The sequence below is a fragment of the Fundulus heteroclitus genome, chromosome 22, assembly GCF_011125445.2.
Source record: "Fundulus heteroclitus isolate FHET01 chromosome 22, MU-UCD_Fhet_4.1, whole genome shotgun sequence".
NCBI lineage: Eukaryota > Metazoa > Chordata > Actinopteri > Cyprinodontiformes > Fundulidae > Fundulus > Fundulus heteroclitus.
Window position 1 is genome coordinate 16,028,224 of NC_046382.1, and position 27,514 is coordinate 16,055,737.

The 27,514-nt window shown below is 41.4% G+C and overlaps 1 protein-coding gene across 1 annotated transcript in view; it reads left to right on the forward strand.

Annotated features, from left to right (window-relative positions):
- Positions 1-27,245, forward strand: part of LOC105934739 (SLX4 interacting protein) — a 58,873-nt gene extending 31,628 nt beyond the window's left edge. Inside the window, exons 5-8 of the mRNA XM_021322726.2 lie at positions 9,610-9,678; positions 12,964-13,052; positions 25,920-26,026; positions 26,133-27,245. Of these exons, the coding sequence (XP_021178401.2) occupies positions 9,610-9,678; positions 12,964-13,052; positions 25,920-26,026; positions 26,133-26,805 (938 nt within the window). The 3' untranslated portion in view covers positions 26,806-27,245. The remainder of the gene's footprint in view (positions 1-9,609; positions 9,679-12,963; positions 13,053-25,919; positions 26,027-26,132) is intronic.
- Positions 27,246-27,514: the final 269 nt, after the last annotated feature.

Below are 27,514 nucleotides of genomic sequence, written 5' to 3' on the forward strand. Positions count from 1 at the left end.
AAGGGGTTTTGGAGCCTTACAGTTTTGTGCAAACAAAATATTTGTGGGCCCACTGCAATTAAGATGATGCAAGGCTGGGACCTGCTTTGAAAATCCTCCATTTCAAAACTGAATCTTTTATAGGTCCTTGTGTTACTTTAGAAGCCGCTGGCGGCCAGTAATGCAGATGATAAGAAGTAAGCAGTGTTTTCTGGGGCTGTTTTAATGATCCCGTCAGGATATGACTGAAGTTAATGAAGTCTTGTTCCACTGGGGCTTACCTTTGACCCTGGACTGAACGGTTCTCACTCCAGTCTGTTCCATTTTATGGTCGTCTTCGCTGCGGATGGCTTTTGGTTTGTTGACGTTTCTTTCCTCTCATTGTTTTACCAGGAAGTGGTGAAAGCTGCAGTGTGTGTGTGTGTCTGTGTCTGTGTGTGTTTAGTAAGTACAGTAATCTAGTCCTGGCAATAATCCATTGCAGTCTAGGTCTTTCTATTTTTTTCAAGTCGTCCTGTTGTGCATTACAAGATGGCAGGAGCCTCCTCGGACAAGCGGTTTCAATGTTATCTACCACAGTTGGGGAAAACATGGCGTGCTGACTTGTTTACGGTTTGGAAGGACCTGTAATAATAGTGCTGTGCATTGGATTTCAAAACAATTAAGCAAGAAGATCCTTCCTATAATGAAGTACAAATGAAACCGTTCAAAATATCTGTTCTGCAGATCTGGGTTTTGCACCACTGTGGGCTTCAGACGCCGCAGAAAGGAGCCACTCGTTCCCAGAGGAGGCACCAGCAAGCTGTTTTGTGAGAGAGAAACATGTATATAAGCTTAGCACGAGAGAACCCAGGCAGAGGGCCAAGAGCAACTCTGTGCTTTGCAGGATGTTATAAAAGTTGGAGCAACAGCTGATGTCTCAGGCCGTGGCGGTGCACTAGTTCCCAACTCTGTGTTCAGACATCCCTGTCAAATTTGTCCTGGGAATTGGCAGGCTCAGCCTACCATGGAAAAGCAGTGAGAACAGTTGTAAAGCAAGACATGCGGTTAAAATGTCCAGCAGCCTGAAGCAGGACCTCTGAAAACATAAGAGCCGTGAATGTGGAGTGAAAGTTGCTTAGGTCCTGGCCCCACGGACCCGGAATGAGCATAGAAAACAAAACCGAGATAGAGATCAGCATTCCTCTCCGGGTAGATATCCAGAACAAGTGATAAATGGCCGCCACTTTGCTATTTAAGGAGTAAGAGCATATCAGATTTTTTTTTTCCTTAATAAAGGATTGCTGCTATTAACTACAAACATGCCCGACATACTCATGGACTGTTCTAATGTTATCTCTCCCTTTTGATTAATCACAGTCTATTTAAGGAATGGTAGCTTATCAATTATTACTAGATTGTGTCGTTCATTAAGCTAAAAAGAGGAAATGTCAAGTCAATACAGTTAAATGGGGCAGTTATAGTAATAACATTTTTCTTTAATACATTTTAGACTTTTTTTTTAATTAAGTCGTCTGGTACAAAACAAATAATCCTTGAAAGGGTTTTGCTGTTGTAAAGAGTTTCAGAAATTTTGCTGAGGTCCTTTTTGAATACAAATCATGAACTTTCCACCACTGTGCTTCACAGCTGGTGTGACGTGTTTGAGTGGATGTGCTTTTCTTTTCCAGCCAGCACAATACGCTCCCATATGGCCCAACATTAGTGCAGAAATCTTATGGTTTTTTAGGATGTAAATTTTTAAAGAAAATGCATGCTTTTATTTTATTTTCCTCCACTTGGGAATGTGCTTGAATTCAGCCGTTTGCAACCTTTACAATCCAAAGAGCCCTTTTAGCCTTCAGTCCAGCTAAATAACAAACTTCCAGTAGTTGATATTTGTAATTTTTAATGAACTGTTATCTACATTTTTAGATTTTACAATAAAGAAAAACAAAGTTTTGCAACATTCATACATTTTCCTTTGTGGGATGCTGATATTGCTGGAATATTATTTAAAACCTAATGAAGAAAAATGGATCTAAAAAAAATACTACTGGTACTTTTAGTGTCTTTATGTTGAGGGAATCCAATGTAATTAATCCACAGAAAATGGCTAAAGAGTGGATTTATTATTATATCTATGTCTAAAAACATTAGTCAATTCTTTTTCTTTTTAGCCAAACTTGTTAAGACCTATTGTGAAGGGTCCAAAGAGCCACTGGTTGCAGGCTCCTGATTTAGTCACTTATGTTCTGTTCAAAAGCAGGATATTTGGTATTCTATTAAACAGATATTTAAAAATTCATAATTTCTACAGACCCTAACATTAGTGTTGCTTGTCATTTGCGAAGAAAGCTGAAATTGGGTCAGCTAATGGCATTAATTCCTGTTGTAAGTTGTGTATTTCTGCATTTGATGCAATCACAGCACTTTTTCAAACACAGTGTTCAGTATTGCAAGTTAAACTACTTTTATGAAATACAGTCATAAAAAAAAACAATCTGTACCTTATGCACACCACACCCATACTGGATTTTGAGTTCAGCGTTTATGAGAAACCTCCAACTATCTACCGTAAATGGGAATTCAGACTTCAGGGAGCAGTCGGGTGGTTTTAACTTTCGAGTACAAATGCATCAACAAGCTGACCAGACCCAGCAGAGGCTCAAATGGAGCTCTTTCAGAAATCTGTTGAGAAATTGACTGGTGACAGGATTAAAATAACTTTTTTCTTTTTATTCTCAGTGAATGCACCATATTTAGCTACCAGTTTGGTAACGCCAACATTTACTGTATTTTTCGGACCATAGGGCGCACCGGATTGTAAGGCACATTAAATATTCTTCTCAAGTGTGTAACATCACTCCGCCCCTTCATGTACACGGCTCTCTCCTGAGAGGGAGAGCTATCCGAGTAGCTGGACTACACTGCACTGTTTCTAACATAAGGCCAAAATAAACGTAACTTTTATATTGAATTAACTCTCTTGGTTTATTGTTGCTAGCATGTACTCTGGGCATGGGCTGCCTTACATGAATGCACTTCTAGTTTAGACTTTAAAGTCAGGCAGTCTTGTAGACAGCTCAGGGGTCCAATCAGGTAGTGACACAGAGTGCAGTAATGCTCTGAATATCCACTGAGCGGAGCGGCTTCGTTGCTAATTAAAGTCATACTTACACATTTTAACAGATTTTTGAGCACATCGTACCACATAAAATCGGTCAGTAAACACAACGGTAGTCATATATAAGGTGCACCGGATTATAAGGCGCACCATCAATTTTTGAGAAAATTTAAGGATTTTAAGTGTGCCTTATAGTCCGAACACTACGTATCCGTGTAAATGTGCAAATAATAGGAAGATGACACGTAGTTGGCTATTTGGAGTATCGTTAGGTGTTTGAAGTTTAACACAAAGGATCTAAGAAGCTGCTTAAAAGCAAACTATATTTACTATCACATGTAAAGACGCGTACACTGTTCAGACTATGAGAACAACGCTTTCATTAGATAACAGGAAGGCTTAACCCAGGTACAGCAAAGTTTCTCAGTCCTTTTACATATAAGGGGAATAGAAAACAGTACAAATCAAACAAGGATGGACATGTTCAAACAAGTCTTTGTAAACATTTTAAGATTTAAGAAATTAAATGAAACTAAAGGCTTTGCAAGAGAAAAAAAATAAATCATTGTGCTTTTACTGGGAAGTCATGGCAAAATCCTGTAAAGCAAATTGTTTAAACAAATTTTCTTGAGCTGTACAGTTCCCTAATGCACAATGACAACCAAAAGTGTTATATTCTCTTCCAAACTCTAATACAGTTTTAATTTATATGTTGCTGAGTATTAGAGTTAAGCCACAACTCCACCAAAACAACTAAAAGTGAGGCCAGTTGATTGCATCCTTTAAAAAAAGAAAAACAAACCTATAAAAAATAAATTATAACTCTCATGTCTGCGGCTGAAACGCAGCAGGCATAAATAAATACTAATGATCCTGCTATCAAAACAGAGCGCCCAACTTTTGACTTCATGTAATCTCCGCTGCTCATCATAAACAGAATGGTGTGAATTTAAAACTTAATAAAATACATCTAAGCATTTAAAAGTACAACTTGCTGCCAATTCAGGCTGATGTGGTACACACCCAGTACTGCAAAGCTGTGCCATAGATTATAAGTGCAGCAATTACACAGAAGGATTCTGGGTGATAAAACAGTGTGTAAAATGACTCATGTAAATCCCTAACTTCGGCAAACGCAGTTATTTGGCAGCCCGCCAGGCTTCAAAGCAGGGGACTGTAATCCAACGCCACTAACGCCGAAGCATTTATATTTTTCTTTTCTGCTGAGCAAATAATTTTGTCAGACATTAGTCAGCCCTGGATTAGATGGCTAATCTAATTTGAGAAATGGCTGAACAGCAAGGGTTATAATCACAAACCTTGGAAAAGAGGATGTTTTTGTCTCATTATGAACTCAGACGCGGACAAATTGGATGCTAGCTCTTGTAAAATGAGCAAAAAGCCTTAAAATAAATAAATCTTTTATCAAAGCAGCATCATTTCACATTTTTTCCATTGAGTATATTTATTTAGCAAGGGGGAAAAAAATCCTGTATTGAGGAACAATCACCAGTGACATAATTAATGGCACCTCTCACAATCTATAACCGTTTTTATTTAAACTTTACTTTAGGTTTATCAAGGTTTCTAGTAACTTCTAGTAATCCATGACTTCTTGTTTCCTTGGGGTATAGACGACATAAAGCAGGGGCCCATTTCTTTTAGCCACATGCTCTCTCTACTGGATGAGGACCAAGTTAATCTTTACAAAATCTTTAATCTTTACAAATCTTAATCTTAACGTAAACCTGTGGAGTTTGACTGCTTTTCGGTGCTTTGATGGGATGAAAATAAGACTTTTAAGACTTTTTTTTAAGAGTTTTTCAGCTAAAAAAAAAAAAACAGGTCCCATGTAAAATAAAGGATGATTAGGTGGAAAAGAAGTTCATGCTCACTGAGAAGTATGATTGAGGATCTGTGATGCTGTTGGCTCGTTTTCCTTCCTAAATAACCTGGGAGCCTCGTTAGGTCGAGACATGATGAACTAAATGAAAAAGAATCTAGTGGACTCTAGCAGAAAGCTGAAAGTGGTTCATTGTTGTGAATTTATCCAGAATAATGGCCAGAAACATGTGCAAATAAACAAAGAAATAGTCCAACAGACACCAATTCACCCTTCTCCCATAGCCGTTTCTGTCCCCAGACCTCAATCCTGTAGAAAACCTGGGGTGAGCTGAGGGAACAGAGAGCAGAGCAGGGACCTTGGTTTCTGGATAATCTAGTGAGATTGTGCCTGGAGGCATGGTCACAGATCCACCTCACTACATGCTCCAACCTCTGAAATGTTGCTTTCCTCTTGCCAAAAGGTAGTTGTACAGATATCTGCAAAATACGACACAAAATACGATATCTGCAATATTATCGATGCATATTGATTAAGATGTTGATTACAATTAACCCAGCTGTTGCCCTCTGCTCTGTTTGTCTGTCCATCATTACAATGTCCACAACACTGGCGCTGAGTTTTGATTGCAGTCGCTAAACTCTGCATCAGATGATAATATTTTAATATGGCATACAGTGATAATGAGATGACAACAGCATTTCAATGTATTGTGCAGCTCTAGGAAAAAAAAGTCTTTCCAGCAGAGCTGCCAATAAATGTACCACAGGTGATTCTGTTTAAACATCTTATTATTTCTCCCACTGAAAACATGTACTCACATTAAAGGTAGAGTTTGTCTATTATCATACTACTGCCATAAGAGATTCATATTTTTGAATATTTTTTTTTATTCATTGGAATGCCAACACAACTGTTTGCATCTCTGTAAGGGGTTTGAAAAAGATGTAACTTGTTTTTAGAAATAAGCTGCTGTTGTCCAACCTAAAAATTTAAAGACTTGTTTTCTTTTCCACCACTGCCACTAATCGAGATCAGAGCTGATTCCCATTTATCAGTTTTAGCCTGGTCGTTTTGTCTGTGTAAGCTGCTCGTAATTGTCCAAATCTGGCTTCTTTTTAGAAAAAAAACCCCAAAAACAAATGGTGTGAATTTCAGTCGCATAGAAATGCCCACAACTTCCCCTTAAGACTTGCCTGCACATATTCTCGATCACCCAAGTCATGGCAACTGCAACAGCTTGAATCAGTGGCAACCGGACTTTCTCTGAGTCTCTAAAATACGCAGCTGTCCTATTTTTGGCGCTCGCCGCACCGACTCCACGTCAACCTGGGGCAAAGCGGCTCGTTCAGGCAGGAAGTCGGTTGATGAAAAGCAAAGTGGATTCGTTCGAGTTTACAAGTAAGACTTCATGTGGAGACGTTGGATCGCATTTTTCTACAAAATGAAATATTTGAACTCGCTTAGCTACGACAGATCCAAAGAAAACAGGGTAAGGTGCTCAGATAAAGAGCAGGCATGCGAGATGCGGGTGGTACTGTCCAAGTAAGCACTTCACTGGTTTATTAATCTATTTAAACCTAACTATCGGGCGATGACGCTCTACTAACAGTCCCGCTGGAATAGGGTGCCTTGCAAAAAGCAAGTGGCACCCCGGTGTTAGTCAACTCTGGAGGCTCACGGTTGAGCAGCCTGGAGTCTGGGAGCTGCTGTTTTTAACCCACATGGAGGCATGTCCTCCTCGGAGTGTTCCTAGTCGGACGCCAATCCACAACCTGCTCGTCAAATAGGCCCAACGATAAACCCTAATGACCCTGGGGAGGAACTGTTGTAGTTCCCTTTCAGATGCTTTTCTAGGGCCAGCAGGGTTTGTGTCGTCTGCTGTTTGTGTCAAAAGCTCATAGAGACTCGGCATATTTGTCTGCTGAGAAACGTTCAAACTTTGGGAGGAGACTTTTTTTCAAATTATTCCAAGTTTCAAGAATGATTGTTTGTCTGTTTTGTTGCCAAGGGGCAAAAAAAAAAAAATCAACCCTGTCAGTTTGTTTTAAAGGAGCACAGCCTTGTTTTGGGCTTGATGCTAGTCATAGTGCATTTTTGACATTATCCAGGGACTTTTTGAAAGAGCCTGCAGTGCAAAAGGTCAGGATTTTCTCAAACTATTGAGGGCATGTAATCCTTTAATTGAAGGCAAAATACCAAAATCCTCCCCTTAACTCTGCAGTTTGAAAGCAAGGAAACAAAATCCCGAACTAAAGTCACTAAGAAGTTTTCTAAAGTGAACTGTTAGAAAGGAAGTGGCAGAGTTAAGGAGAGTTTAGTTTATCGAGGAGGAAAGGGTGCCAGGAGGGTGCCAAAGGCTAAGCAACCTCCGTCCGCTTCCCAGCATTGAGAGGCAAAGAACAACTGACTTGCATGTCAGCTAGACCTTTGCATTTTAGTCAACAAATTCCTGCCAGATTAGGCAGCAGGCCACAGTTTCTGCCCAGCAAATCTTAAACTCTGTGACAAACATTCCAGAGTAGAGTCCCGACCGACGATACCGCTGCTTTTTCCAAACTTAAACGCTTTTCAACTGAAGGATTTATCTTTTATAATCAGTAAATAAAAACTGCATATTCTCAGTGCCTTGTAAACATGTCATAACATTACAGCCACAGACTTCAGAAAGTAGCACATTTTTGCAAAATTAAAGGGAGATGATACATGAGTTTTAGCTTTCTTTAATTTTAGAAATACAAATTTGAAATATTTCGTAGAATCACATTTGGTTGCAATTACTCCTGCAGATCTGTTGGGGAGTGTCCTCACCAGCTTTGCATTTCTAGACTTTCAGATTTCTGCCCATTCTATTTAAATATAAAGCTCAAGCTCTGTTAGATTAGCTAGTAAGTCGTTGAACATGAATCCTTAAAGGAGCTGTAAGTAAGATATGTATTGTAAAATCAACCTAAACTATTCACATTTCTCATGGGGGATGGAGCTAGCATTCTCTATAATCAATATGTCCTCTCCATCAACAATGTCTTAGTCAAGTTTTTCTCCTTTCAAACCTAGAAGTACGGTCTGGAACTACTACAGTTCAGAGTGTTGCCCGTGTTTACTTCCTGGTTCCTCAGCCAATCATATGAGAGTTCCCAGGGTTCCCAAAACAGAGCGCAGCATTAGGTATTTTATTTTGGCAAAAGAGCAGCAGCCGGCAAACATGGAAGCCAGTAAGGGAAGCGGACCAGAAGTAGAACAAAATACGACATCATAGACCTGTCCTGGTCCTGAAAAAAAAGGTTTCAGACTGTTTAAAAACGGCATATTAGATTGTTGTGATTGGCATGCTGTTGTACCAATTTCAGCCACACGGTGTCTGTATTATTTATAGCTCCTTTAAAGGGCTTACTCTAGATTTAGGGCTGGGCTTTGACTAGGCCATTCTGACTGATGAATATTCTAACATCTAACCTCTTCCTTCCAAATACACTTCGTTGTTTCTCTGTATGTTTAGGGCTGTCGGCTTGTTGGAAGGTGATCCTCTGCCTCCTTCTCAAGTATTTTTTCCGCCTCTGTCAGATTTTTTTCCATGATTCTTGCATTTATTTTCATCCTCCCATCAACTGCATCCAACTTCCCAGTCCCTGCTAAAGAGAGACCCGCCTCACAGATGCTGCCAGCATGTTTCACTTTGAGGAAGGTGTGTTCAGGCTGATATGCTGTGATAGGTTTTGACAGCATACATGTTTATTATCGGTCTCAATAATACCTTTATTATATAACATGTTTTCACCCCCCTGCATAGCTTGTGACAAAATTGACTTTATAGGACTTCAACAACAGGTTTCTTCTTTCCGCTCTTCCATTAAGTCCAGATTTGTGGGATGCATGGCTAATAGTTTTCTCCCACCTGAGCTGTGAATCTGTGCCGCTCCTCTAGAGTTACCATGGGCCTCTTGGCTTTCTTTTTTTTTATTTCTTTTTTTTAATCAAGGTTTGCCCACTCTGCCAAGTTTTGGTGGACAGATGTGTCTTGGTAGCTTTGTAGTTGTGCCGAACATGTGCCATGTCATTATCCTCCGATGATGAATAGCGTTTTTTTTTTTTTAGATGTTTAGAGCTTGGAATGTTGTTTTATAACCTAACTCTATTGCAAACGTGTAAAATTTTAAAACTATATATTGTCTGTCTACTTCACAATTGTTTACTTCTCTGTTTTTGAACCATTACATGAAGTCCTAATAAAATCCCTCAGGGTTAACGGTTGTATTTAAAAAGAAAAAAGTGAACAAGTTCCAGGGTAATAAACTTTCAAAAGGCAACGCAAATCTGTTAGAGGAACTATACTCTATTCTGCACAAATTTGAACCATGAGTGAAGACAACAGTTTAGTTTGAACACCTCGTTGTGGCATTAGCAGAGAAAGTCAACCCAAGTTGTCAGCAGTCATGCCTATTCCGACTAAAAAAAAAGCCTGCAGTTGCTCGATAACGCAATCAATCGTTATAATCAAATGATGACTTTTAATTAATGATAATTTGCGTAGAAAGTATTCTTTCTCGACCAGACAAAAATATAAATTCAGGTATAGCTCTTTTAATTGACCACTTTCTCTCATTGTTTAGAAAATATTTCTGAACTCCTTGTATAGAAGTGGCGGTTTAAATATCATCGTCGTCTCTGTTCTTTTCAAAAGGGGAAAACTTCAACCTCGTGGCCAACTTCCTGAGGCGACACTCCAATCTCAGATGTGTTGTGGAGCAGGGTATGTGACCTACATGTTTTTTTATGTCTCCCGTCCCCCTTTAAAAAGGAGAAATTGATCGTCTCAGTGGCTCATTTTCAGTCTAATTTCCCACCGTAAGACCAAGTCATCTGTGGCTCACATGTTGCCTTTTCTCTCCCTCTCACTTGTTTTTATGTCTCGTCCCTACCTGCTTAGGGTGTTCTTGAGCCGTTTAAAAAAGCCCCCTTGAGAGGCTACTGGGAGTGGGAGAGTGAGGGGAACTGTGAGTCTATGGAGGCCAGTGGGAATCTATCTTCACGGCCCATCTAGTGCCTGTGACCCTCGGTCACCTTTTCATGGGACCAACATGGTTCTCTTCCTGTCAGTAAAGTTAATATCTGCTCCCTCAGGACAGGGGGCCTGGATGTTGGGGCAGCGGGGACCTGCTGCCGAGTAAGATGACGGGTTCTTTCAGCAGGTCCGTTACACGTCAAATTAGGCCTGGTCCTCTGTGGTCAAAGGTTGTGAAATTCAGTCTGCCGAGTTCACTATATATCCCTATGTGGTGAGATATGGTCAAAAAAATGTAATTGGTTTTAAACTGCAACGGTAGGAAGGCCTTATTATAATTATCTACTGAAGGTTATATTGCAGTTGAAAGATATGCATTTTTAGTGGTAGTTTATTTGCCTGCCTCTTAAGTTTAATAAGTAACTTTGTGCCTTCTCTACAAAAAAATAACATTTTAATGTGAGTTTGTGATCACCTTTTCATCAAAACACCTAATCATAGTTGTTTTAAGTGTTTAGCTGTTGATTAAAAGGTAAATTGATAAATTTGGAGGTGGTAATCCTCATCCTCCAATTGTTCAATAGACTTTTTTTTCCAATATGTTGGCACCCCTAGAAAAGCAGTCCCACAGCATCCTGCTGCTCCCACCATGCCTGATAGTTGATGCACAGTTCTTTAGATTAACCAAACACCTGGTTATTGTGGCTAAAGAGCTCTGTGTTTGTCTCATTTGACTATAAAACCTTCTCCAGAAGGCTTTTGCTTGTCCACATGGGCAGCTGCGAATTTTTCACCTTTTTAAAATGTGTGCATATTTGAGCTAGAAGATTACTTCTTGATCGGTACCCTCTATATCACTGGTGATGTAAAGGTTGCCTCTTTGTGCCCGGTGACGTTGGTGTTTCAGCAGCTTCCTGTCCATAGGAGGCCTGAGCCTTGGTGGTTGCTGAGTATTTCAGCAGATCAAAAGCAGTTTAGGTCAGTCGTTTGAAACTTGGATGGAACGGTGTGTTCCAAAAAGACAATTATCCCAAAAAAACACATCAAAACAAAATTTTGAATGGACAAAATCGAGCTTCTCTAACGCTTTTCCCACAGCACTGACCTCAATTCTGTTGAAAACATGTTGACTTCCGAAAATCATCAAACTTTATCTACCAATTGTGCCAGGCAGAGGGATTACATGTTCAACAAGAATGAACCCAGAAGCTTGATTATGGCTGCAAAATGTGTGGGATAGAGGTGCAATTCTCTAAGGGACACTTATTTAGACATCCAGACATTTATAAGATTATTTAAGCTTTTCAATGTTTTTAAAAAAAATAAATTCATTAAGTAAATTTTGATGAATTTTTAGCTCTTGTGTGTTTTTTTTCTGGAAGAAAAGTATTAAGTTTAGGTAGGGCTCAACAAAATGGTCAAAACTTATCATGACATATTTCTTAATTTTGGTCAATACAATTATAATTATATCAATAGAAACAAAATAAAAGTCTCAGAAAGACGCCCACGATAGTTGATGTGCATGTACAAACTATAACAATTATTTTGCCATGTTTATAAAACTCCTCCAATATAATATTTTAGAAATATTTGCTTTAAAAAATTAAACAAATCAAATTGCATAAAACCCAGAACATCATTCAGCTGTAATCACAGACTGTAATGTGTATTGAAATATCAGAAATGGCATATCACCGTTACTGAATAAAGTTATTTTGAGATATATATTGATATTGAATTATTGTCCGCCCTGTAGTATAGGTCAGAGTTTGATAATTAGGGGTCAAAGTTTAAGGCAATTAAACGAAGATGCAAAGCAGCAGTGTTTGAAAGCATCCAGCTGAACATGGAACCCTGTTGTAATTTTTGTTTTTTGATCAAAACCGTAAAGCAGTCTGAGCTGGAAAAAAAGGGATACTTTCCATATAATTTATGCACAGTTAATGTGCAGCTTCTCAGTTAGAAAAGTCACTACCGCTCACCAATAGGTGGTGCTATGGCTAAAGTCAACAATTATTGTCTTCTAATTTAAAACTGTAAATTAAACTATTAAAAATGTTAGATGTATATAATCCCAGAAAGATTCTGCAGCACACAAGCTAGACCACGCCCATTCCCACCTTAAAATAGCCTACATGTGAAAAATGTTAGACCTCCTAATGAGAGCCCAACCTACTTTGCAGAAAAGAACATTTCTGAGAAATATTTCATATTTAAATAATATAGATATTTGTTAAAAAAAGATCTATTCCAGATAAGGGCATAAAAGGCGAGGAGAGACCTGCCAACTGGTCTAATGTATGATTTTCATGGAGAGCGATTGCATGGCACCTCAAAAATGAAGCAAATGGTGCGTCCAAATAATTGGGACTGATTTTGTCACTCTTCAACCATTTGAATAAGTGTTTAGTGTTCAAGTCAATGATTGTCACTGTCGATTGCTTTAGTTGTAGGGATGTTTAATAGTACGCAAACACATAGGATATGTGTAAGAAAGACTCCTCGGTCGCATGTGTGGAAAGACGGTGAAGAAGATTTAGAAAGGAAGCGACATCCGTAGCACCAGACTAAAAGGTAGCAGGCAAAATGAATCAAACAGAAAGCTAAAGAATATTTGCTTGTTAAAATTATGTCTTCTTTCAGACTTTCCTTTGCTTTCATCAAACCCAGCTTATGTTTTACATTAATCTACTGCTCGTATGTGTTTTTTCTTTCATTTATGTTTGAGGAATTAGCAGCATATAACAACATAATTTGTTTTTGAAGTAGAAGCCTTTCCAATTGAAGTCGGTTTAACTTCAAATTTACTCCAAAACCAATAGCTTAATACAAAAAAATGTATGCTATTTCCACATTGTTTACTCTGCTCATTAAGTTCTGGATTTATATTTAATCTCCCATTGTGTGATGAATAGTTTGTAGATGTTAATTCAAGCTTCTACCACAATTCCTACAGTTTGACATGGACCGATAATTAGAGGTGAGCCCACGTTATTAAGATCTGTGCCGCTTTCCCCCGCCTGCTTTCAGATTTGCGTTTGTTTCCTGAGCGATATGTCGTGTGTGTGAGCTGCCCAGAAGATGCCTCGGTGCACCATGGAAACCCGAGCCCGGCCGCGGTGAGTGCTGTTTATACTCCTCTATTTCCCCTTCCAGTTGCTTGGCAAACAGTTCAGAATTGCGCTGTGTGTTATTATAGCGTTTCATTGCCAAATTGTGCTCTCCCTTTATGTGTGGTGGTCTGCTTTACTAGAGGACAGGGGGTTTGAACTCCACGGGGGCATCTTGTAGACCTAGAAAACAAAATATAAAGAGATCTGTGTCGAAATCCTTAGTCGTTTCAGATCCTTTTTTGAGATTGTTGGATCTAACCAGCCAAGATCAAGTATTTTATACTTTTCTGGTACTCAAAAATACATTTATTAAATGATAGCATGCAATTACAAAGGTCTTCTGCTATTTCTAGTGCATTTTTTTAAAAATATTCTAAGCAAGTATTAATCTTTATAATAATAATAGAAAAGCATTGTTCCCACACCAGCCACTGTGGCTTGCAAACATTCATACTTACTGAAGTGTTTTCTCACATTACAGCCACAAACTTTTGTGTTTTAGGGGGATTTTTAAGGGGAAAGACCAAAACAAAGTGGTGCATAACTGTGAATTAAAAGGAACATCTCTTTTATTTTTAAAGCTGTTACAAGTAAAAATCTATAAAAGTGTACCGTGTGTTTGTTTATTCTGGTGAGTCAGTACTTTGTAGAGTCATTACTGGCTGCAATGAAAGCTGTAAGTGTTTAAAGGTAGGTCTCTATCAGTTTAAAGCAATTTGTTTCCCTTCCAACCTTCCCAAAATTAGACTAACTCCGTCAAATTGGATAACGGGCATCTGTTTAAATTGTGCCACAGATTCTCAATTAGATTCAGGTCTGGACTTCAACCCTTTGTTATTCTGGGTGTACGTTTTAGGGATTGTTGTCCTGCTGGAAGGTGATCGATCCTCTGCCCCGGTCTCAGGGGTTTTGCACCCTCTGTCAGCTTTTCTTCCATGGTTGCACTGTAGTCAACTACATCCATCTTCCCATCATCCCTGACCAGCTGTCACAGCTGAAAGAGGAGGACGCTTTCACCACCATGGTTTGCCGTGTGTAGGGTGATATCCGGTGATGATTTTTTTTGCAGTGCCACTCTTCCTTACAGGCCAGCTCTGTGGAGAGCATGACTACTTGTGGGATTTTAAGTAATTATATTGACCTTTATCTCTGCTGCGCTTCCAGAGTTACCTTGGCATCTTTGTCCCTTGTCTATTTACGGTCCAGGTGGACGGCCAGTAGGTTCAACCCTTTCCATTTTCATATGATGGATATACAGTAAGAGTGCTCAGTAAGATGGTCAAAGCCTGCTTAAAACTTCTCTACAACTTTTCCCAGACCTGTTCCCCTGTTGGAGAAAACTTTAATACTTTTGGGACTCTGGTTGAATAGAACAACTAAACAAAACCTCTTCATCTCTCCCTTTCTACTGTATCAGTGTTTTGACAAGGGTTCGGTTACATTGATTGTGCAGTCAAAATGCTGCGTCGCTGTGTTTTTCCTTTTTAATATAATCCACTATCCTTTGGTCAGTGTATATTTGATCCTGAAGGCACCCCTGAGTATTTTGGGAATTGGCAGTGGAGCCTCTCACCTTGGCACAGACATCTCACCCCCTTCACAATCCCATGATAAGTGGCCTGCTATTTTTCTGAGAGGGATTTTTATTTAGATTTTTTTTTTTTTTTTTTTAAATACCTCAGCCCTTTTCCGCAGTTCGACTTCCAATGAAAGCAGCGATTGTAATATTTTTGTCAAGCTACAGCGTCGTCGACGAAGAGTTCAGATTGTGTAACCAATTTTCCAGTTCAAGGAGGCATTGCTGTCGATTGCATTTCTCTGCTCAGGATGTGGTACTCTGGGATCATACAGTACAAGCAGAGGGAATTGGAGGGTGGGAGTCTTGTGGTGGGGCTCTCACTAGCTCAGCCTCAAGCCCTGTTTGTGAGGGAAAGATACCAGACAGAGAGGCACAAGGATTTTCACATGACAAAAGGAATCATTTCTTCACCTCCTTTGCTCTATTCTTAACTTGAAATGCACGTCAAAAATCAGAATGCTCTTTTTAACTATAATAATGGTACTGTCTAAAATTAATGTGGTCTTTGGAGTTCCTTTCATACTTTATCTAGTTCTTAAGGGTCTGTAATCCCACAAAGTTTGACAGCATTTGCATGCGAGGCTTTAACAAAAAAAAAAAAACATACCACATTTGCGTGTGTTTAGAGAAGTTTCAGGTTTGTCAGGATTCAGTTTGTGTGACTGGTGGAAGAAAAACTGTAACCACAGTGGAAATTTAGACAAATGAGAACCTTTTATAAGGTCAGAGGAGCTGGGTTGTAAGGGAACTGAGGTAACATGATGGCATCCATCGAGGACACTATTCAAGTGTCTACTCTTACTGGAGAAAGTGGTGTTTTTTTTGTTTATCGGCTGTGAGTCGGTCAAGACAGGATGCTCAGATTTAACCATTTCTATTTGAATTAATAAAAAAGAAACAGACTTTTTACCTGTTAAATGGTACAAGAAGTGCCTTTCACCACCTTTCAAGATTTACTTTATTCAGGGATTCCATGCAAAAATGCATCAAATGCTGCTACTCTCCAAGTGCGTAGATTGCAATGTGAAACAAATTCAGTTATTTTTTGTTCATACAGCACCAATTCAGAACACTCATTGTCTCAAGGCATTTCAAAATAAAAATCTATTCAGTTGAATCCCACAGATTCAAAGTTAAGTACATATATTCCAATTGATCTTAGTTATCAAACAACGCAGTCAAGCTTAAATTGGTTAAAAGGTTTTCTGTCATAGGGAACCTAGCCGATTGCATCAAGTCATAGACTTGCATACAATGGAATACTTTCCATGTTTAAAGAAGGTAAAGAGTTAACGGCAGCACTGGCTGCTTTAGCACATTCAGCTAGTCATAGTACAAGCTCATAGCCATGTCCTTGAGAGAGACGGGTGTCACAGCTAAACAGAACGCCAGACCAGATGTAGCTACAAGAAGAGAAGAAACAGAGAATTAAGTTAAAACAGGAGACATTGCAAAATTGGAGAGTAGTAGGAGAAAGTACGAGAGTAAGGGAAAGTAGTCATATGTCCTCCAGTCGCCTAAGCCTATAGCAGCATAACTATAGAGATAGCTCAGGGTAACATAAGCTACTCTAACTATAAGCTTTATCAAAAAAGGAAAGTTTTAATCCAGGTTTTAAAAGTAGACAGGGTGTCTGCCTCACGGACCAAAACTGGGAGTTGGTGCCACAGGAGAGGAGTCTGATAGCTAAAGGATCTGATTATTAAGGGCTTTACATGCAAGGAGAATTTTAAATTATATTCCAGATTTAACAGGAAGCCAGTGAAGGGAAGCTAAAATCAGAGAAATATGACCTTTCATTTTAGTTTTTATCAAAACTCTCGCTGCAGCATTCTGAGTCTGCTGAAGTCTTTATACTGAATTTAAATATTTTCCTGAAATTGTGCAACCCTAGTTTTGACTAAAAGTTGCTAGAAAGCATTAACCTAAACTGAAAGACAGCTTCACTTGATTCAGTATGACTAAATGTCAGCCTTTTCCAAATGACTGCATTTTCATTTGCTTTATAGATGAACTTTATTCCTGCGGAATAACCAGACTGTTTAAATTCAATTGTGGCCAAATAGGAGTTTGAATTTGTGAGAAACTTTCATCTTTCCCTCTTGCACACATGACATTCCAAGTTTATTTTTCTAACTTGGAACTGGAGTATTATTACTGCAGAAGAATAAGATTGTTTTTTTTCTTTTTTTTTTTCTTTTTTTAAACATTAAGTCCTTATTCAGTTTTATTTCTGCTATAAAAACAACAACAATATACCTAGAAAATTTGGAATTTGGAAATAGAGCCGCTGCTCTAGAGACTAAACACATAAACCAACAGTTACTAATGCTAACAATGCAAGCTGAGCTAATTGCTAAGATGCTAAAGACACCTTTAAATTTCAGCTCAGGTATCAGTTTGCATTTGGATAAAAGTAAAAAAAAAAATATTTCACAGCAACTCTTCGCTCACATACATGGAGCAACACCGCCTCTGGTCCTTTGTCTAAATAACTAACGTTCAAAGCAGGATGGCTATGAAAATATTTGGTATTCTGTTAATCAGGAATGCACTGAAATGGAAACTTGGACAGACATCAACAGACGATGTTAATTTTTTTACTGATGTCTATCTATCAGTGTTGTAGGACTCGAGTCCGAGACTCGAACTCGAGTCCGAGTCATTAGCTAAATTTAGAGACTCGTGACTTGACTTGGACTTGAGCACTGATGACTCGAACTTGGACTCAAACTCCTACATTCAGATCATTCTGACTCGGAAATTGAGAAAAAGACTCAACTTTTTTTTTACATCATTAAGCTATAATTTTAATATTTCATTAGAATATTATTTAATCAATTATTTAGACTTAACTTGATCAATAAGGACTCGACTTGGATCAATAGTGACTCGACTCGATTTTTTTTTTAATGACTTGGACTTGACTCGGACTTGAACACTGGAGACTCGAACCTGGACTCGGACTCGAGGCATAGTGACTTGACTACAACACTGCTATCTATCTATCTATCTATCTATCTATCTATCTATCTATCTATCTATCTATCTATCTATCTATCTATCTATCTATCTATCTATCTATCTATCTATCTATCTATCTATCTATCTATCTATCTATCTATCTATCTATCTATCTATCTATCTATCTATCTATCTATCTATCTATCTATCTATCTATTGTTGATACTATTTCCATAGTATCAACAAAGATGATTAACATCTGTGCGTCATTTCTCCTTTTCATTCCCCAACCTTTACGGAAGGCCAATGATCATTTTACTGCTTTACTAATTTAATCTGCAGGACCTTTCTCATGCGGACCGCTGACTTTTTGTTTAGTACATGATTGGATGTTGGCTCTAAATCTGTTTCTCTGGACTCTGTCAGCAGCTCTTAAGTTGTCATACGCAGCCGCTCTTGTTTAACAGATAGAAAGCAATGGTTTGTCAGGGAACGGCTGAACTATCCAACAAATGCTTTGGTTTCAGCACAGCGAGGCCTTTAAAGCTGTGACAGAGATGTCTGGAGTTTAGTGAAGTCAATCCTGACAACTATATTAGCCAGATGCACTCTGTCTGTTATGACCTAGAAACCCTTAAACAACTGTGGCTCAGAAAGGTTCAAGCTTTCAGACTGCTTTATTTTTGCAGAAGACGGTGGGAGGCAAACAAGAGGCTTTGTGTGTTACCAGACAGTTGTGTGTGTGTGTGTGTGTGTTTTCTTGTTTTCTTCCTTGACATTTGAAAGTTTTAAGTCCCTCATGAAAAGTTGCCTGTAGCCTGTGAGTCAGAGCTCGCCGTCAGGAGGGCAGTATGGGAAGGAAAGAGCTTGTTTAGGATTGTCGATGTTGTTTTGTAGTCAGGCAAAGAGTGGGCAGCTGAGGTGAGTGGCGTGCTGTGCCGCAGAAGTTTGGATCAAAGGGAGCACAGATGTGTTTCCAGCCCCCCCACCCCCCCTCTCTGTCCGTCCTCCTCTGAGCTCTGGACGGGCCTTTGTGTTTATTCATGACCTCAGCACGGCTCTGTTCCTCACAGCTCCCAACAGCTAGCTGCGGCCGTTTTCCCAAGCGCCCAGGATCTACCGATCTCTTCCAGGTCAAAAACGCGGGTGGGATCTCTCACAACGCACGGCCCAACGAGTCCCTTTGATTTCCACCCGGTCCGTTTGATGTTTTCCTCCGTTTTTTTTTTTTTACTCCAAGTGCAAACAGTTAACAACTCGTCCTAATCCGTCCCTATGGGTGGATCCGAAAAAAAAACTTTAGTCATTGTTGGAGGATAAGCGTTGCTCTGTTTTACACAAGTCCGTGCCCATGCATGTTTTGTTGACTTTCTTGCAGGGAAGATGTGGTGAGCGTAGACAAACAGGGCATGCTTCTCTCTATGGGAGAAGGGTGGGTGTAGGATGATTGGTGGAATGTGTGGAATAAATTCGCGAGCATCTCGGCAGGAGGTATTTCTGCCCGGAAAGTTGGATGTTTTTGTTTCTTGGTGCCAGTTTGAAGGTTTTTATAAACGTGGCTTTGTCGTGGAAAGAATAACGCAGTATTTAGATGCTTTGAGGGACCCGGGCGTTTCATGTTGACATGAGTTATTATCTCGTGAACTACGATGAGTGAGTAAATGGATTTACGGGATAAAATCAGGCCGGGCGTTTTGTGTGTCAGGCGAGATGTAAGACTTTGGGTAATCCGAGAACAAACAACCTTGTTTCCACTATTTCACTGCAGATGAGAGATGATGGGTGCTCCCCATGCTGTTTTTGATTTATGATGATCTATTTTGTTTTATTTTAGGTGTTTAAGCTTTCCTCTGTGCGTCGCTGAGAAAGTTAGTCCTTTAAAAGTCGCTGCTAATCTGCTCGCATTAAGAATAAAACATAAGAATGGTGCCTTTGATCGGAATTCATAATCTTTGAACTTTCCGCCGCTCTGCAATTACGCATTTCCATGGTTTTTGATAGTACTTAAAAAAATCGTCCCTTCATGTAGGGGCAGTAGACACAGACGAAGGTGCTCTGGTCAGATGAGACCAAGATTAAGGTTTTTCACCGGCATGCAAACTTTAGTGTGGCGGAAAACCAACACTGCACATCAGCCTGAACGCACCATCTCCACCTTGAAGCATAGTGGTGGTAGCATCATACTGTAGGACAAGACAAACGCCATCAAACGTCTTGGGCAGATGTTCACCGTCCAGCAGGAACACATACGGCTAGAGACGCATGGTTTAGTTTATAACGTATTCATGTATTAGAATAGATCTGGGAAAGGTCCGGAGCTAAATCCGGTTGAGCAGAACTTGAAAATTGATGTTCCTATACATTATCTGTCCAATCTGACTGAGCTAGAGTTAATTTCCAAAGCCCAACGGGCAAAAACATCAGTCCCTAAATCTTTTATTGGAGTAGAACGGTAGTTCTACAACTACAGTACCGGTTCAGAAAGTTAAATGCAAAAGCAAACCGTGCTTTTCAGTTTTCATTTGAACCATTTTTTTTTATCAAATATCAATTTCTTCCCTTTTCACAATTATGCACAAGCGTTGGTCATTTGCACAAAGTCCCATCATGCATCTGTTTTCTAGTTTCTGGAAGGAGTTTGCATGTTCTCGCCCTGGTTTTCCCACCACAGTCCAAAGAGGCTGATGTTGGGTAATTGCTCTCTCTAAATTGCTGCCGCAGGTATGAGTGCATGGACGCATTTTTGTTTGTCTCCGTCTAATGCATGAGAAATGTTTCCAAACACCAAGAGAAAACCTATTCATTGCAGCAGCGGAGTGTTTTAGATCAGTCAGAGGACCATTTTGCCATTTCACTGCATTACTTCAAGTGCAGCTGCATTACAAGATAACAAACATAATCCACCCCCCCATCTGTACTCCTGCCTTATCTGAGGTGACAGAGGAGAAACTGGTGTTTTATGGAGTATCTGCTCGGCTATCTTTTTGAAGTTGCTTCCAGGAGCCATTAAGAGCTGGGTCAAGCTATACGAAAGTGTACCAGCATCCGTCTAAACCAAATAATTCATCCTCTCTGCGCTCGCGGCCCTTTTTGCCAGGCTTATCTTTATAAACTGACATCCAGATGTGCTGCTGCCTTGTTGCAGCTGCTGTGGTGGAGCTGCATTGCTTTGTGGGCTTCAGGGAGGGAGGGGCATTGTTGGTCCACTCTGCTAAACTTTGCAATCAGAATCACAGCAAGCATTTTTTTTGTATGGGACAGCACAGTTTATCTTCCTTTCAATCTTTAAAGCCTGAACCTTTTTCTTTTATATTGCTTTGTGCTTGCTGGACAAACCGTCAGAGAGCTTTGGGAAAAACGGATCCCTCAGTTAGCAGGGTCAGGGGGCCTGGTGCCTATCTCCATCTGTCATTAGGCGAGAGGCGGGATACACACAGGACAGGTCTCCAGTCCATCATAGTGAAATATGAAAAACACCTAAGGGCACTTTTAGAAAGACCAATTAACCTAAAGGTCCTGTTTGTGGACTGTGTGAGGAAGCTGGAGTACCCGGAGAGAACCCCGGCACGCACAGGGAGAACGTCGCATACTCCATGCTGGGATTCAAACGCCTGCTGCTGGGTTCAGTCCAAGTAGTTAAACTAAATTGCTGTTTTTTTTTCTGGACTTTGTTGTGGATGACAGACAACAAATTGTCCTTAAATTGGTGTGGGGGAAAAAGTTTGTCCTGCAGAATGTTTCACACTTCCTGAACTTTTCCCCATTTTCTCACATTGCAACCGCAAAGATGTATATAATTTGGATCTTACTAAGCTAATGTAACGTAGCGATCAATGTGGGATGAAAGTAAAATAGAAACACTATTTCCCCCCTTTGTTTTTTTTCTTTTTGGCAGGGGCGATCTTAAAAGTGTGGCATGCATTTGTGATTAGCCCCATTTACTATTTTGATACCCCCAAATAAAGTCCAGTGGAGCTGAATTGTTATCAGAATTCCTGTTTGCCACAATCCATGTAGAGAGCACAGCGAGCATCTATTCCCTCGTTGACGTATGGTGGCGGCAGCATCATGCTCTCTGGTGCATTTTCATTTGATCTTTTCAGTAGGGACTCGGATTGGAGCTGAAAACAGGGCAGTCCTCGATGCGAACCTGTTGAAGGCTTCAAAGACATGAGAGTGGAGTAGAGATCCGTCCTCCAGCAGGAAAACAGCCATAAGCAGAGCTACAATGGAACATGAGATTGATTAATAATCCTGCTACGGAATGGCCTAGTCAAAGTCCAGACCTAAGTCCATGGGGTCCTCCACGGGTGGAAAGAACAACAAGAACAAGAAGTAATGATCGGATTTGGTAAAAGGATCACCGGATATGTTGTTTACAAGCTTGGCTTTGAGGCTTAACAGCGCGGAGAATCATGAGAATCATTTATGGATCGCCTCCTTCTGTCTTTTTATGCCCCCCCCCCCCCTCCTCTCATACATCTGACCTTCCTCTCTCCGTGCGTCTTCCTTTCCATGACTTGGTCCTTTCAGTCTCTCGCTCTTTTGAAGTCTCTCCGACAGGAACAGAAAGATGCTGAACTTTCCCAGGGAGCCTCCCTTTGGCTTCTTGTTGATTTTTCTTTCAAGTTCACTTTTCAAACAGGATTTATTCATATCAAACAGCCGCTAACGCACATCAAGGCCCTCCCGATGCAAATGGTGGCACCCGCACCGTTTTCGCCCGCTCACTCGCTCGCTCGCCGTTGTTGGCGTGGGCGTGTGATGGCGGGGGGCGACTGCGAGGCTTTTACGTGTGTCGTCGCCGTCGCCGGTCCAAAGGCCAGCTGCAGCTCTGGCTTCTGAGGGAGAGCGAAGCGCTGCCCACACTGAAGCTCGGGTCCGCTAGCTGCACAAAGAGCAGCTTGTGGACAACTTCCTGTCTGGGGATTCTTGCTCTTGTGGGCATGTTGTAGAGACGTCCGAGGTCAGGCAGTGTGACTTTGGGAGGCGCCTCTCCTTTCTTATTCCGCCTGTCCGGTCTTCTCCTCCTCCTCCTCCTCCGTAACTTCCCCGTTGTCCGGCTTCTTCCCTCGCCGCGCTCCCTCCGCCGGGCCTCCTGGGTCTCTCCGCAGTGCCCTCAGTTACTCGGGCCTCGACGCCCGGTGCAAAGCCAACAACGCCCCAGCTGGCTCCCGCAGATTGGGGGCAATTACTCCCTTTCTCCCGTGTTTTGCCGCTGGTATCAGGGCCTTTAATGATTTTTCATCCTGCCTTTTAAAAACAAGCGGCGGACGCCAGTGCTCACCGCATCGGCTTTCCCCGTCTTCAAGAGCACATTGATCATTCTTGCGGACCGCTTTATGAGGAGGGCAATGATCTGAGAAACGGGCCGCCGTTAAACAAACACGGTGGCCGCGCCGTTGAACGCTCCCCGGCGTAAACGTGGCTGTGGTTTGTTCCCCCCCCCCACGCTGTGACAGTCTATAGTTTTCAGCCATGAAAGGCGAGCTGCGTCGTCATCTTACCCCGCGGTGAAGTAACCGATCGGTTGCTGAAACCTCTCGGCAAAAGCCTGATTTATTTTCTTCCCTTTCATCAGAGCGGTTGCATTTTCCACTTATCAGTCAAATAGCTCAAATTGTAGCAGTAGATCACGTTTCTAATAAACTGCCCTTTCAAAAGTATTCACGTCCCACTTTTATTTCTTGTTTTAAGCCACAAACCTTAATGTATTTTAGTGGGATTTTATTTGGTATACCATTGCATAATTGCTAAGCGGGCGGGGGGGAAAAGAAATAAGACTGCATGACCACGCTTTGATTTAAACCAGTTTATTGCAGCTCTGGCCGTACGTCAGCGATCGTTCTCCTGCAGGAAGGCGAAGAGGCAGCCGGCCCACAGCATGATGCTCCTGCCACCGTGTTTCACCCAGGAGGCTGCGCTCAGCCTGAGCTTTCACTTATCTGCTGGGTCTTCTTCCCTTGCGTGACTTGTCTTAAACTTCCAGTGACTCTCGTTCTGAGTGACTCACAGCTCTACATCACCATGTCACCAGGTGACTATGAACCAGTTCAGGCACTGAGTAAATGCCTAGAAGCAATCAATGCCTGGATGTGCCAAAATTTTCTTCAGTTGAATAAAAACAAAACAGAAGTAATAATATTTGGACCAATAGAGGAAAGATCAAAAGTTAACACACAGCTTCAGTCGCTTCAGCTAGGAACCACTGATCAGGCCCGAAATCTGGGAGTAGTGATGGACTCAGACCTGAACCTTCAAAAGCATCTAAAGACAGTTACAAGGTCAGCTTTCTATCACCTGAAGAACATTTCTAGGATTAAAGGACTAATGTCTCAGCAGGATCTGGAAAAACTAATCCATGCGTTTATATTTAGTAGAATTGATTACTGTAACAGTGTTTTCACAGGTCTGCCTAAAAAGTGGGTCAGACAGCTGCAGCTGATCCAGAACGCTGCTGCCCGCGTCCTCACTAAGACTAAGAAAGTAGAGCACATCACCCCAGTTCTAAAGTCCTTACACTGGCTCCCTGTATCTCAGAGAATAGACTTTAAAATGCTTCTGTTAGTCTATAAATCCTTAAATGGCTTAGCACCTAAATACATCACAGACTTGTTATCAGTGTATCAACCCTCCAGACCACTAAGGTCTTCTGGCTCCAGCCTACTCTGCATACCTAGAACCAGAACCAAACAAGGAGAAGCAGCATTTAGTTCCTATGCTCCACTGATCTGGAACAAACTTCCAGAAAATTGTAAAGATGCAGAAAGCCTGAGTTCCTTTAAATCAGGATTAAAAACACATTTGTTTAGGATTGCCTTTGACTGTCCTAGTTAACTGAATCACCACTTCTTTGTTCTAATTTCTATCTACATTTTATTCCTACTTGCTTTTATTCTGTTTTATTTTGCTATATTTTAATCATGTAAAGCACTTTGCATTGTCTTTGTACTGAATTATGCTATATAAATAAATTTGCCTTGTCTTGCCTTACAGATGTTTTTGTTTTTTTTTGCGACACTTTAAGAGCAGTCCCTTAATAAGGCTCTTTTTAATGTCTTGGTTGGTTTGCAGTTGCGTCGAAGTCGGTGGATTTCCGCCGCTCTGTGAGACTTTCCTCCTCGCTCCTCTTGACGCTGGTTGTTCTCCAACAAGCCTCTGACGCCTTGGCAGAACATCTGGGTTTATACTAAGATTAAATTACACCCAGGCTGAGTCTATTAGGTAATCAGGTGACCCCTGAAGGTATTTAGGGGCTCAGAGTAAAGGGGAATATACAAACGTGACTCACATTTTCTTTTTCCAGATTCCTTAAGAAAGAACTAGAAAACCATAAAAAATACTTTCGATTTGTGTTTTTACAGGAATTATATCAAGTTCAAGAGCAATTGATGTCACTGTAATTTACTAAAAGTACAACAACTCATTTAAGACTCACTGCAAAAAGAGAACTAAAAATAACTAAAGTCGTATTGAAATGAGTGTATTTGCCCTTGATTTGAGCAGGTAATAGATTATCTGCCAATGGAATGAGTATTTTTACCCATAAAATAAGATCATTAGACATCCTGCACTTGAAATAAGATGATGGAGATGAATTGTTCCTATTTTAAGTGCAACGATCTTATTCCGTTGGCAAATAGTCTTTTTTTAGCTGCTCAAATCAAGGACAAATACTTTCATTTCATTTCTATTTTTTTGCAGTGATGAAAGAGCTGCAGTTGCTCCATCTCCTAAAGTCAGATTGTGGTTGTGAAGCGACAAAATGTGAAAAAGTTGAAGGGGTGTGAATACTTTTAGGTAAGACGCTGTGAATCTCCGGCCCTCTCCCGGTCTGAACGGGGGTCCTGCTCGCACACTCTGCCATGTTTTATTGCAATTAATTTCCAAACTGACAGACTCCCTCTGCCTCCATGTTCTGCTCAATTTACCACCAGCATCTTCTGTTCTCCCATAAAACTGGAGTCTGTTCTCAGTCAGCCAAGGAAAGAAAAAAAAAACAAACTCTCATTGACCTTCATTAGTGGCCCGTTGAGGGCACATGTTGGTGAGATCCAATTTTTGGCTTGCCCCCCCTCTCCACCCCCCCTTTAGTACGTGGCTATATTAAACTTTTATCCCAAACTTAACCCTTTAGGGAACTAATTATTAGCTTTTTCCCCCCCCCCTCTTTGATCTCAGGAATAATTCTGCCGTGTTAATGAGGCTATTTTCTATTTTCTCTCATTTCCCTTCACTCCCACGATGCATTTCCATTTCCTCCTTCCATCGGGGCGTGCGGCCAACACGATCCCCCTTTTGTTTACACCTATTCTGTTTGTCCTCTCCAGACTGGGCTGAGTGAGCAAACCAGATCAGAATATTTTTCCAGTGCGGGAGAAATCCGAGCGCTTTTACACAGCCCGGGAAAAACAAAGCGGCCCGCGCTTCAAAAGATGTAAGTATGATCTAATGCTTTCCAAACCCCCACCAGTCAAAGAGGACACTCACACAATGTTTGTTGCTTCGCTTTTAACTTTTTTTTTTTCTTTTTTCTTTTGCAGAGCCAAACGAGCCTGTGTCCAGCAAGAGATCTGCGGTTCCACGACTGAGATGCAGCAGATGGACCAGAGAGGCGTTCCCTTAAATCGGGGACGGGAACATAAAGCCGGGCATTCAGAACCGAGACCGGAGGCCGTGCTCAACGCGCCCCTGGAGGCAAACCGTAAGCGGCCTGGCAGCGATGCCCTGATTGAGCCCGGGGCTCAGATGGGGTCTCCTCAGAAGCAGAAGAATGAGGCCCAGCAGGCCAGAAAGAGGAGCGAGCCCAGTGATGCTACCGGCTTACAGCTGGCCAACAAAACGTGCCTTGGAAGCTCCTCGGCCCCCGTGCAAATCCGCTCCACCTCGCAAACACCCGACCATAACCTCCCTCCTCTGCTGCCACTTCCTGCAGTCGCAGCGGTGGCAGAGTCCAAGGCTCTCCCTGTCTCCGGGTGCAAGAAAACCACAGTGGAAGCAGAGCTGCTTACTCCAGGGAAACAGGCCCAGAGGCTCCTCCTCGCAAGCAATAACACGGCGAAGACAAACCAAAACAGGCCGGCCGCAAGTCTGAGGGGCCTATCTGTCAAGCCCGCATCCTCGGCCTCCTCTATTGGTTCCAGATCCGCGCGCGCAGAGGAGGGGAGCGCGGCCGTGCCCAGAACCTCCAGACTACGACGAGCGAAGAGGTCCTGAGAGGGAGAGGAGGGCTGAAAGGAAAGATCCCTGACGCCGCGGAGATGGAGGCATTATCCCGCAGCTCCTGTGGTCTCCTCACACGACTTCTACTTGTTCATCTTAACGTGTTGTTCCTGTGACCAACCCGAAAGTCACTGGAGCGTTGGAACCAGGCTGCACGTTTGAGCAGCGCCGGTCCAGAGAGTTCTGCGACGGGAGAGTCGACAAAAACCTTTTTTTTTTTTTTTTGTTGGAGACTGGATTTGGGTTTTGTGCTAAAGATCAGGGATGTGAGACAGGCAGGAGCCACGCAGTGCGTCATGGCTTTCAGTCTGAAACGCTGGCTCCTACGTGTCTGAAGAGTGTCCAGTATCCGCGCTGAAGCTCTCGTGTGATTGATGGCAGTTTCCAGACTTATTTCATCACCCCATTCTTATTTTGTGTTGTTTTTTTTTTTTTGTTTCAGACAAGAGTCACACACATTTTACCCCAGTGCATAGTTCCTGGGCCACAGAAGGCAGTGCATGGCAAAAGTATTCACACACACCCCCCCCCCCCCCCCCCCCCAGCCTCAATGTGTTTTATTGGGATTGTATGTGACGGATCAACACAAAGTAGAGCTTAGTTGGGAAGTGGAAGGAGGGGGATAGTTGCAATTCAGAAAAAGTTTGCATTTGGCCTCTTTTGTTCAGATTACCCTAAATAAAACTCTAGTTTCAAATAATCC